Below are 12460 nucleotides of genomic sequence, written 5' to 3' on the forward strand. Positions count from 1 at the left end.
TAAAAGTAAAGGCTTTAAAACCAAGTTAGTACAAACATCGCTAATGTCACATAACTTTCCCGACATGTGGCCAACAGTAATGTTTTAATGTTCTTCATTATTAAACATTCGCACATAAATAAGTGACATAATATTCAGTACTTACTTCTGAAAGTTCACTCTTTGGCGGCTCCGCTTCCGCCGTTTTTTTCGGCAAAATTATCCACACCACCGCCGCGCTATGAAATCTGGGATATGTCGGGCCATGAAGGCTACACCGATCCATCCTTAAAATTCAGGGAAATTAAGGCCGCATTTGAGGGCCGCATTTTGAGCAGCCTTTGAATTGGGACAGCCTTCGTCGTGTCGCTGTGACGTAATCGGCCTTAAAATGCGGCCTTTAAGGCTGCAGACCCTGAATTGGGATACAGCCCAAATCCGGTCATTGGTACTTCCTGGCTTGTGTAGTTACTAGGTAACAAAAGCTCAACACTGCCCCTAGCGTCCTGGAGCACTTCCGTTGTGTTTTGGAATTTGCATGTGTTTTGGGGTTTGTACGTGCTTTGTCTCTAGGGGCCACCGTAGGTTTGTATCATATCTATCTAATAGACTCCAATTTGTGCATGTAAATGGAGAGTCCTCTTCACACACTGAGGTTAATTATGGAGTTCCACAGGGTTCAGTGCTAGGACCAATTCTGTTTACATTATACATGCTTCCCTTAGGCAGCATCATTAGAAGACATAGCATACATTTACACTGCTATGCAGATGACACCCAGCTCTATCTGTCCATGAAGCCAGATAACACACACCAGTGAGTTAAACTGCAGGAATGTCTTAAAGACACAAAGACCTGGATGGCCGCTAACTTTCTGCTTCTTAATTCAGATAAAACTGAGGTTATTGTACTCGGCCCTGAAAATCTTAGAAATATGGTATCTAAGCAGATTCTTACTCTGGATGGCATTACCTTGGCCTCCAGTAACACTGTGAGGAACCTTGGAGTCATTTCTGACCAGGACATGTCCTTCAATGCACATATTAATGCACATGTTAAATCCAGAATTTAAAATCCTGCTCCTCACATACAAGGTCTTAAATAATCAGGCCCCATCTTATCTTAATGACCTTGTAGTACCATATCACCCTATTAGAGCACTTCGCTCTCGCTCTGCAGGCCTACTTGTTGTTCCTAGAGTATTTAAAAGTAGAATGGGAGGCAGAGCCTTCAGTTTTCAGGCTCCTCTTCTGTGGAACCAGCTTCCAGTTTGGATTCAGGAGACAGAAACTATCTCTACTTTCAAGATTAGGCTTCAAACTTTCCTTTTTGCTAAAGCATATAGTTAGGGCTGGACCAGGTGACCCTGAATCCTCCCTTAGTTATGCTGCAATAGACGTAGGCTGCCGGGGATTCCCATGATGCATTGAGTTTTTCCTTTCCAGTCACCTTTCTCACTCACTATGTATTAATAGACCTCTCTGCATTGAATCATATCTGTTATTAACCTCTGTCTCTCTTCCACAGCATGTCTTTATCCTGTCTTCCTTCTCTCACCCCAACCAATCACAGCAGATGGCCCCGCCCCTCCCTGAGCCTGGTTCTGCTGGAGGTTTCTTCCTGTTAAAAGGGAGTTTTTTCTTCCCACTGTCGCCAAAATGCTTGCTCATAGGGGGTCATATGATTGTTGGGTTTTCTCTGTTGTATTCTTGTAGGGTCAAAGTTATAGTAACATGGTGTTATTACCGTCACCTCACAGCAACAAGGGCTCCAAGTCAAAGTATAGTGCTGCCGAGTTTGACTCCACCACCTGGCTGGGCCTTACTGTGTGGAGCTGGCATGTTCTTTCTGTGTTTGCATGGGTTAGGGTACTCTGTCTTCCTCCCACAGTCCAAAGACATGCAGTTAGTGGATAGGTTAATTGGTGAGTATATATTGCCCATAGGTGTGTCTAATGGGTGTGTCTCTACGTGTTAGCCCTGTGATAGACTGTCCAGGGTGTACCTCGCCTCTCGCCCAGTTACTCACCAAGGATGTATTCAGAATACATGACATCCCTTTTGACATTGTCTCCAATGTTCACTTCATGCATCTGGAAAGAATGTTCAGCACAGGTTAATCTATCGTCTGACTTCCATTCACAGACAAATGGTCAGACCGAGCATGCCAATCAGCTCCTCGCTGCGTGACCTCATCCAACTAATCTACATGGAGCTCACAGCTAGTATGACCCAACCTTCGCCTCTGTCACTGTTTGTGGAGGTCCATCTGGTAAGTCCTCAAAGATACAAAAAAATGCCTGGATGATCGACACCAGAGCCCATCCTACCAATCAGGTCGGAAGGATTGGTTGGCTGCAAAAAATATCCTGCTTCACACAGAGTCTGGGAAATTTGCACCCATTTACACAAGACCATTTAAAATTGGGACCATCGTTAACCCTGTCACTGCCCATTTAAAACTATCACACAACATGAAGGTACACAATGTGTCTCCCAGATAAAGCCAGCCCAGTCTGGCTCTATGTGCCCTCCTTCCAAGGCACCTTCCCACCCGGGCCATTGACAGCAAATGGCGTTCTTGAGCACATGGTTTATGAACTCCAGACAGTGTGGGAGGGCTTCCAATATTTGGTTATGTGGGAGGAATGGTCTTGTCTTTCACCTCACACACCCTGATCGGGTCGGTTGGTTGTCAGGAGGCTATTGTTAAGGGGAGGGTAATATCACTGTTCCTCTGTCCTCGCTGGTCGACTTGCTGTTTTCAGTCTTTCTGTCCTCTTGTTGCTCTCTCTCCTCCGTATGTGTGTGTGTGTGTGTGTGTGTGTGTGTGTGTCTGTGTGTGTGTGTGTGTGTGTGTGTGTGCGTGTGTGTGTGTGTCTGTGTGTGTGTGTGTGTGCGTGTGTGTGTGTGTCTGTGTGTGTGTGTCTGTGTGTGTGTGTCTGTGCGTGTGTGTGTGTGCGTGTGTGTGTGTGTCTGTGTGTGTGTGTCTGTGTGTGTGTGTCTGTGCGTGTGTGTGTGTGCGTGTGTGTGTGTGTGTGTGTGTGTGTGTCTGTGTGTGTGTGTCTGTGTGTGTGTGTCTGTGCGTGTGTGTGTGTGCGTGTGTGTGTGTGTCTGTGTGTGTGTGTCTGTGCGTGTGTGTGTGTGTGCGTGTGTGTGTGTGTCTGTGTGTGTGTGTCTGTGCGTGTGTGTGTGTGCGTGTGTGTGTGTGTCTGTGTGCGTGTGTGTGTGCGTGTGTGTGTCTGTGTGTGTGTGCGTGTGTGTGTGTGTCTGTGTGTGTGTGTCTGTGCGTGTGTGTGTGTGTGCGTGTGTGTGTGTGTCTGTGTGTGTGTGTGTGTGTGTGCGTGTGTGTGTGTGTGTCTGTGTGTGTGTGTCTGTGTGTGTGTGTCTGTGCGTGTGTGTGTGTGCGTGTGTGTGTGTGTCTGTGTGTGTGTGTCTGTGCGTGTGTGTGTGTGCGTGTGTGTGTGTGTCTGTGTGCGTGTGTGTGTGCCTCCACACAATGCTTCAGTAGTTTCTATATCTTTGCCTTGCATTAATTCCTTGAGTTAATGGTTCCTCTTACCTTTCTTTTCCCTGTTCCAAGGTTTCCCTGGAGGATCCCCTGTGAACAGTGTGGATTTGAGCGAGAGTCTGGAAAATATGGAGAGCCATAGTGGAGTCTGGGGCCACCACAATTGTTCTGATCATTTTGAAACTGTTAATATTCACTGTAAATAAATGCACTATGCTTTGACTTGGAGCCGTGTGGTGGCAGCTGTCCACCACAACCACTGGAGGGGAAAGAGAAGAGAGCAGTGAGCAACACAGGACAAAAGGCAAACTATAAAGTAAGCACCATGCCCTCCCGTGTTTTAAATGCACTTTAGAACAACACGCAGCAACACTGCACATGAGCGGGAGGAGGGAGGTTTGGGGTCTTCACACACCCCCGTTCTCTGCTGGCCATCGGGGCTGGGGGGCTGGGAGGAGGTGTTGGCCGTCCGATTGGGATCTGGGATGCGGGGCCTCCCTGCTGCTGCGGAGCCTGGGGCGGTCTGCTTGCCTCCACCCCGGGGGAAAGGGTAACATCTCCTGGGTCTAGGTGCCGTTTCCCCCTCTGGGGGCGAGGGTACCTGGACCCGGGGTATAGAGTATGTTTGGGGAGTGTGATTGTGTGTACATGTCCATTTATGTCAATCTTTACGTTGGGTGAGTGCTGAGTATTTGTATATGTGTGCATGAGGGTGGGAATGCATGTTTGTGTCTGTGTGTGCCTGTTTGTCTGTGTCTATATGTCAGGTCGGGTCTTAGACTCCACCTCTCTGGGAACTCCCAGGCCCTCCAAAGTGTGGAGGCCTATCTCCCCTCACCACACTCCCAGCCGGTGGCTGATGCCCACAGGGGTCGGTGCGTTGGTGGTTCTTGGTGTCCAGGGCTGGGCCTCTGGGCCTGCGGCTCGGTTCACTCTGGCACAACTGGCTGCCGGCAGAGCCGGCGGGCACGCCAGTGCAGCCTCCTCTGGCTTCTGCTCTATGGCTACTGGGTGACCCTTGTCTGGGGCTCTCCTCAGCTCTTCGCAGGAGGGTGGCACGGATGCCCCTCCGGTGGTCCTCCTTGGGCTCTCGCACTCTGGGGCCTCTGGATGTCTGGAGCCTGGATCTCCTCCATGCCTGCTTCATGCCCTGGAGGACGGGCTATGGCCCTCTACACTCTCTAGCAGACCGTTACATGGGGAAACTTTTTGAAAACAAACGCGCTGATCCACACAGGTGTGCACACGGGTGTTCACTGTTCGTAGACATAAACTACACCTTTCTTGGCTGCTACTTCAAAGCACATTGTGCGCTGTCGGTCCTGCTTGCTGCACAACAACATTCAATATTTAGTATTTACTGCTGTTTACACTTAGCTAGATTAATGCGATGGTGTTGTTTTTAATATGTTTCTTTGGTTTTGGGTTGTTTATTTTTTGCTTGTTTTCTCTTCTTTTTCTCTCAACAGGTGATCCAGGAGATCTTTTTTCTTTCTCTTTTTAAGTGCCCTCTCTCACTGTCCCTCTTCCCCTCTGTTTTTCTTTTCCTTCATCTTTCTTTCTCCCTTTCCTATCCCTCAGTCATGTCTGTCCCGTCTGTAACAACTGAAAATAAAATAAAATAAATAATAACAACAAAGGTCGATCAAATGGACCAATACGGCAATGCCATGATGATCCATTTGGCAAAGTAAATCCATCGGGTATCCTTGTTGGTCTTCAGAAAAAAAAAAAACTATACAGTAAGAGTCAGTTTAATAAGGATTAAAGACTGTAGTGGTATATAACCACACGAGAAAAGAAAAAATGCTGAGTGCATCATGGGAAGCCCCCAGTGTAATGCTGTAGGTCATTATACTAGGCTGCTACTGCAACTGTATCATTAGGATTTATAAAAAAGCATTGTCAAGCTCCACACACACAAAACAGAGGGTTATTGATTATCTATCGCTTTATCTCACAGTCCAGTACAACAGTAATCCTGCACAGTAGCCTGGGAATAGTACAATTGCTTTGTTAAAAAGGCCTGCACACAGGGTTTTACCTGCTTTTTTGCCCCAACATGGGGGGAAAGCAGGAAAACGAGATGTACAGTAAAACAGCAGGTGGTCAAATCTATCAAAGCCCTTTGGCAAACACAGACAAAAAGGGGGAAAAATCATTTTAATTAGCAGAGTGAATGCGATTTGCTGAATGTGAGGGGAGCCAGGCTCTCTGCTCTGCACATTAAATTGGTCTAATTTTCTGTGCAGAATAAGTCCCATCTGAGCAGCCCTGGCCACAGTCAATCATGTTAAAAGCCACGGGTGCTTAATTTGATTTACCAATATAAAATGCAAATTAGGTGATCAAGTGGAGTGGAAGCCAGGAGTAGGAGGCTCTTTTAAGCCATCAAGTTAAATGGGTCCAGACAGTAGACTGGCAATGTAAAGAATGTTTTAGCATATTCGTTTGATTAGCCATACAAAAATTTAATTAGCATAGCTAATTGTTAAACAAATTGCTCCACATCAGAACAAAATGCGGAATATATTTTTAATACACTAAAACACCTCACAATGGCCATATTCTCTCAACCCATATGTGGAGTTTTCATCCAAAACTGGGCCTTTCCAATAAGTGAAAAGCCAAATTAAATAAATGGAAGATGGCACAACAGTCCCTTACAATAGTCAATGAGATAATGCCTGTAATTAGGCTTGCACAAGCCTGGCCATATGCCTCTGTATAGCACTTAGGCTGCAACTGTAGGAGCAAATCGAATAACTGTGTGCAGGGAATGCTCCTGGGATTCAGCCATCTTATGTTAAGTAACCAAACCGTCTACACCGCATGTGAACAACGGAGATGTTTCCACCAAAAGGAACAAGATGTGCCGTGATAACTAAGTTAGTAACAGTACATGCTTAAACAATGTTAGTGTATGCTGTTTGGCATATTTGGCAGCAAAATCAGACTGAAGTGTCTATCTACAGACTGAAATAATAGTCTGTTGCCTAGAGACAGGTCTAAAAAAGACAACCCACGTACTGCACAGTCACACTGAGACTTATTACATCTGACATTTAGTGTTATCATCCAGTGTCATTGACTTCCTTCACATTCGCCTAGCTATCCAAAATTGCAGTCTGATCGCTGTATGTAGAACAAAAACATATCGATTAGAATACACTTTATGAAAATGTGAGTGCCAATAACCATTTGATTAAATTGTTTTATACTAAAGAAGAATGAATAATGAACATTTTATTATTGTGTTTGCACTCGGAAAAGATTATCCAAACTCTGCCGTCATATAAATGTGCCAGCTGAGTTCAGACTGACTTACACAAAGTTTAAGTGCATGCTATTTAATGGAAGAATGTCACTGCCTCTCAGGGTGACTAAACATGAGGCCTCACATTCAGTTCTCGTAGCTCTGATAACAATAGTCATCGGCTATAATAAAAGAAAAATCTAGAATATAGGCAGTAAGGTTGTTAGATGGGCTAGAGAGAACATAAATCAACATTAGCTGAGAGGCCATTCTGAAAGCTGCAGATTTGATCCCTAATGGCTTTTCAGATTTTTGGCTTTTGTCGAGATTAAAAAGGGGATATAAGATAGTCGTCTGCAGAGGTGGTGGCAGGGAAACATTCAGAGATGTCGCTGTTTCTGAGTTCCTGTTCTATGATGTTGTAGCCATATATTAATCACTTCTTTAATGTTAGTTAGTGTTAAAATGCTGCATTCCCCACTTTAAGATACAAACTAACAGTAGCATTATTTTATTTTTTTCAGTTTTATTTATATAGCACCAAATCACAACAATCACCCCTGGAAGCTTGATACTGTGAGGTAAAGGACTTAAAAAGGAGGTTTTCCTTTCTACTGTCACCAAGTGGTCGTGTGATTGTCTCTGTATTATTGTGGCATCTTTAACATACAATAGAAAGAGCCTTCAGGCGGCTGCTGACCATATGACTACTAAAGAGTATCTATTGTAGTATTTTTAAACTTGTATTTGTAAAAGAGCTTTTAACCTTTAAATGACAGCTGACAGCAGCTCTGCTGTTAATGGGATGTTGGATATGAGACCATACATACACATACAAATACATTATTGTTGTATCTTGACATTATAAAGCAGCTATTTTTGTGATCTGACATCATATCGACAAAACTGAACTGAAAACATATCTACAGTGCATTCCATATGTAATTATTTCATTCGATGGGTCAGGGTCACAAAATCTTGATATCGTCCTTTGTTATTGAGCAACTGGTCGACTAGCTGACTAACAGTCACTGTTGTTGAACCAGACTTAGTAGTCGTTTAATCTAATTATGTCACGGCCTGGGGAATCAGCGGGACGCTGATCGGCCATTTCTACCTTTTTCTCTCTCTCTCGCTCTCTCTCTCTCCTCCTCTCTGTCACCGGGGCGGAACTCATTGTGGGTTCACGCCCTCGGCCCACGCCCACGGAAGGGGAACACACCTGATGCCCATCAAGGCGATTGGCATTTAAGCCAGGAGGAGACTGCTGGTCTTCGCTGGATCGTTGTCTGCCACGAGTCAGTGAGAGTCAAAGCTACAGCACAGCTAAGTCAAGAGTCTATTGTGAACTTTGTAATTAAATCTCGTTTTCTCGTCTACAGACCTCCTGGACACCTTCCCTGTGTGAATCTTTGTGTCGAGTGTGAAGAGTGGATCTGCGGTCGTGAGTGTGGGGAGTTGGAGAACGAATGACTACCCCTTTGGATTTCCCTGGAGCCCCGTCCCTCGCTTTGTTGTATATAGCACTGCCCTGCACTTCCTGTATATACACCTGGTGGATTCTGTAAATAAATTCTTGTGTACAGTTGATTCTGGAGTCCTGCGCTTGAGACCCCCACGTTGAACCGTAACATAATGATCCAGTCATACTATGGACTCAGCAGACTCAGCCCCCGCTCAGCAGCGCGTCCTTACGGACAAGGAAGTTCTGGAACGCCACGAACAAATGCTGCAGCTCATCAATCAGCAGCTGGCCGCGTTAACGCAAGCCCTCGCTAAGCCCATACCTCTGGTAAGCCCAGTAGCCTCTCCTCACTCTGTCTCTTCACAGTTACCGGTTTCCGAGCCTCCAGCACCCGGGCCTCTGGCCCCACCTCAACCCACTCCCTCGGAGCCCCCGGAGCCCCCGGAGCCCCCGGAGCAAGCTTTACAGGCACCGGAACCCTTCGCGGGTGAGTTTCACAAATGTGCGGGTTTCCTGACCCAGTTGACATATGAAACAGATGGGGCTAAGATTGGCTTTTTTGTCCAGCTTTTACGCGGACCAGCCTTAAACTGGGTTCAAGCTGTTTTAAGAACTGACGCTGAAATAACGTACCAGGATTTTCTTGCTAAATTCAAATGTGTGTTTGAGAGAGGTACCGGCACCAACGCAGCTGCTCACCATTTGCTAAATCTTAAGCAGGGAAAACGGCCCCTGGGGGGACAGAACGGGCCAACCAGGAACTCGAGGCGGCTCTCCGGTGCTTGGTGTCCACCAATCAGACAACTTGGAGCGAGAAACTCCCGTGGATCGAGTATGCCCACAACGGTCTCACCTCCTCAGCCACCAGAGTGTCCCCCTTCGAAGCGTCTCTGGGCTACCAACCGCCTCTCTTTCAGGTCGTCGAAGGTGAGCACTTTGTCCCCTTTGTCCAGCAGCATCTTCGGAGGTGTTGACGTGCCTGCACAACCACCTGAGCCGCCCTTCTTCACACAGCGGATCACAACAAGCGCTTGGCGGATCGTCACCGGACCCCTGCACCCTCCATCTACCAAATTCGTTCCTCTCAGATCTGAATCCAAGAAACTGTCCCCCACCTTGTCAAAGGAGCTTGCAAAGAAAAGCGTCTGGACTTCTTTAAGTTTACTTGAAGACGTTTCACCTCTCATCCGAGAAGCTTCTTCAGTTCTAAGGTCAAATGGTGGAGAGTCCCAGATATAAACCTAGTGGGAGTATCCCCCCACAGAGGGACAAAAGGACCCCCTGATGATCTTCTAATCGCCTGAGCCAAGGTGTGAAACTGGGTGTGGGTCCCAATCAGCCAGAGTTTCGGGTGTGTTCATTTCAGTTTCACACCTTGGCTCAGGCGATTAGAAGATCATCAGGGGGTCCTTTTGTCCCTCTGTGGGGGGATACTCCCACTAGGTTTATATCTGGGACTCTCCACCATTTGACCTTAGAACTGAAGAAGCTTCTCGGATGAGAGGTGAAACGTCTTCAAGTAAACTTAAAGAAGTCCAGACGCTTTTCTTTGCAAGCTCCTTTGACTACGATGACCTGGATGACTGAGAACCTTCACAGACATACTGTCCCCCACCTTCATTGGCCCATTTGTAATCGACTCTCTGGTTAACCCGGTCTCTGTCTGTCTCAAGTTGCCCCGAAATATGCGGCTCCATAACGTGTTCCATGTGTCTCAAGTAAAATCCTGCCAGTCCAGTCCTTTGTGTTATTGTGTCCATCTGCCACTGATGGCCCATCAGTGTTGCCTCAGATCTGTTAATCTACATCAGGAGTGTCAGACTTACAGCCTGCGATACAGTTACATCGTGCCCACGAGATAACTTCATATGTCAGTCATTAATGGCCCATCGCTATGTGGGAGTCAAATCTTTTGCTGTGCTGTGAATCCATGCAGGCAGGCGTGGGACTTTGATGGGCACATCATGTGGCCAATCACATGCAAAGACAGACTAGGATCATACCATTATGTGAAAGAAGGAAGGGGGGCGGATGTTCCGAAGTGTAGTGGTACAGGCCGGGGACCAGGGAGCCAAATTTAAATGCAAGTATGTTGGAAAAAACTGAAGAAACGAAGGAAAACATAAAATGAGCAACATCTGGCTGCATTTCAGTGATCCTGGAGACTGCAACACTGAGTGTAGAATTTATCAGATTAGGAGCTGGCTAAAGTAATACCCATTTTTATTTTAATCCATTTTTCATTGCAGAGGACAAAAGGTTTCAAACTTGTACAGGCCTTAAAGCTCATGTGTGTCCTGCCTGGCAGTATAGCATAAAAATAAGGCTTTTAGGAAAACGCTGGATAAAAAATTTGCTTCCCTTAAAAAGACTAAACTTACAGTTCAGTGTTGAATTTAAGATAACTAATGTATAACCGAAGAGTCTCTGAGTGACAGAGATGCAGAAATGTGTGCATGTAGCACAGAGCCATGGCTCAGTGTCTGAATGAGTCTCACAGGTCTGAATGTGCTTGAAGTCATTTATAATTCTTAACATGTTTGATCTGCTGCTCACCACAAACATGCACAAGCAGAAAGTTTGGACTTTTAACTGTGTTTTCACCAGTTTTACAGCTTTTTTTTACTAATAAAAAAAAACCTGTTTGTTTGTTTTTTTAAATGTAGCTCATTTCTGGGCGTTTCTTACTTGGCTCTAGTCTCTTAATCTAATTTCTTTTCCCTCAATTTAGTCAACTAAGACATAAGTTGACAGCTGGGAACATGCCTAGTATAAAGACACTGCAAGGTTTCATTATGTGATCATTTCAATGATAGTCATAAAATAATAATAAATAATAAAAAAGTGAAGAAACAGTGACATGCATGGTGTAGCAGAGATATTGTACAGTAAGCCATCTTAGTATCCAACGTATACCTGCTCAGTTCCAGCTGAAGGCTGAATCATTGTTATAATAATACTAATACAATTACTACTAATAATAACAATAATACTTTGCAACCAATCATGATTTCTCCCGCCAGGCCCTGAGTTGTTGTTGGCTATAGGAGTACTGAAAAGATCTCACAGGCCCTGATAATTATAACCTGAGAGCTTTTAAATGAAGACTGCAGGGTTTTTATATAATTAGTTTCAAGTAGTTCACAAAAAAGAAAAAACATTTAACAATGCCATTATCATGTTCCCATTCAGTTCATCTGCCTGTTCACGCACTTGTATTCATTGATCATAAAAGTAAAGGTGAACTGTGATGCTGCCCTGTAAACAGCTGAGTCAATGGTGTTTGCCCTTTTTGGATTTCATATTGGAGTTGTGTAATAATGTAACTGTAGTAGATTGTCATTACAGAGCTCATCAGATAAAAGATGCATTCACATAAGAGCAAATACACTTATCAATCTTTTGTAAATTTACTCTGATGGTCTGTCGTGACAGACCATCAGAGTAAATGCTCCGGTGGAAGCTGCAGGCGACGGTGATGGCTGTACTCCTCGGAGCCTCCAGTGAAGATGGAAGGCTGAAGCGGCTCCTCAGACCCCCAGTGAAGATGGAAGGCTGAAGCGGCTCCTCAGACCCCCAGTGAAGATGGAAGGCTGAAGCGGCCCCTCGGACCCTCCAGCAAAGACGGAAGGCTGAAGCAGCCCCTCGGACCCTCCAGCAAAAGCAGGAGGCTGGATCGGTTCCTCGGACCCCCCAGTGGAAACAGTCACAGAATCAGCAGGCACGCAGACCTCTGGCACACATGAGACAAACTGGAGCTGCGCACGCCGGAAACCACTCTCTGTAGCCCCTGTCTCCAAGGCGTGACGAAACTCCTTCTGCTCATGCCCAAGCCACAGGCTAATCCACCTCGAAACAGAGTCAGTTAATTCCCCCTGAAGCTCCTCGGAAGGTGCGAATGCCGCTGGGTCCATGTTTGGTTGTGTTGTCTGTCACGGCTGGGGTAGCAGTGTGGTGTTGAGAAGGAGGACCCAAGATGCAGGCATAGACTGTGATGCGAGTGAGCTTTATGCTCAAAATACCCTGCATTTAATAAGGCTGTTGTGTTTTTAACATGTTTTAATGCTTTGTATCTTGTTTTAATCAATCTGAACAAGCCCCTAAAAACACTGTCGGCCTCTCTCAGTTTTTATTACCGCTAATCATTTTAAAGCTCAGCTTTTAAATCCTTACAATGTAACTGCAGCCCAGCCCATGCAGCAGTATGTTAATGACTAACCTCGTATTGTGGATGGATTATCTCAGTTGTT

The 12460-nt window shown here is 45.7% G+C and overlaps 1 protein-coding gene across 1 annotated transcript; it reads left to right on the forward strand.

Moving 5' to 3' along the window:
* The first annotated feature begins 4162 nt into the window (after positions 1-4162).
* Positions 4163-11717, forward strand: LOC146375532 (uncharacterized). The gene is made up of 3 exons (XM_084946681.1): positions 4163-8043; positions 8128-9353; positions 11646-11717. The coding sequence occupies exons 2-3, from the start codon at positions 8397-8399 to the stop codon at positions 11715-11717; spliced, it is 1029 nt and encodes a 342-aa protein (XP_084802807.1). The 5' UTR covers positions 4163-8043; positions 8128-8396.
* The last annotated feature ends 743 nt before the right edge of the window (positions 11718-12460 follow it).

Source organism: Perissodus microlepis, chromosome 12 (genome assembly GCF_051167445.1).
Source record: "Perissodus microlepis isolate ML-2025 ecotype Zambia chromosome 12, ASM5116744v1, whole genome shotgun sequence".
Classification (NCBI taxonomy): Eukaryota; Metazoa; Chordata; class Actinopteri; order Cichliformes; family Cichlidae; genus Perissodus; species Perissodus microlepis.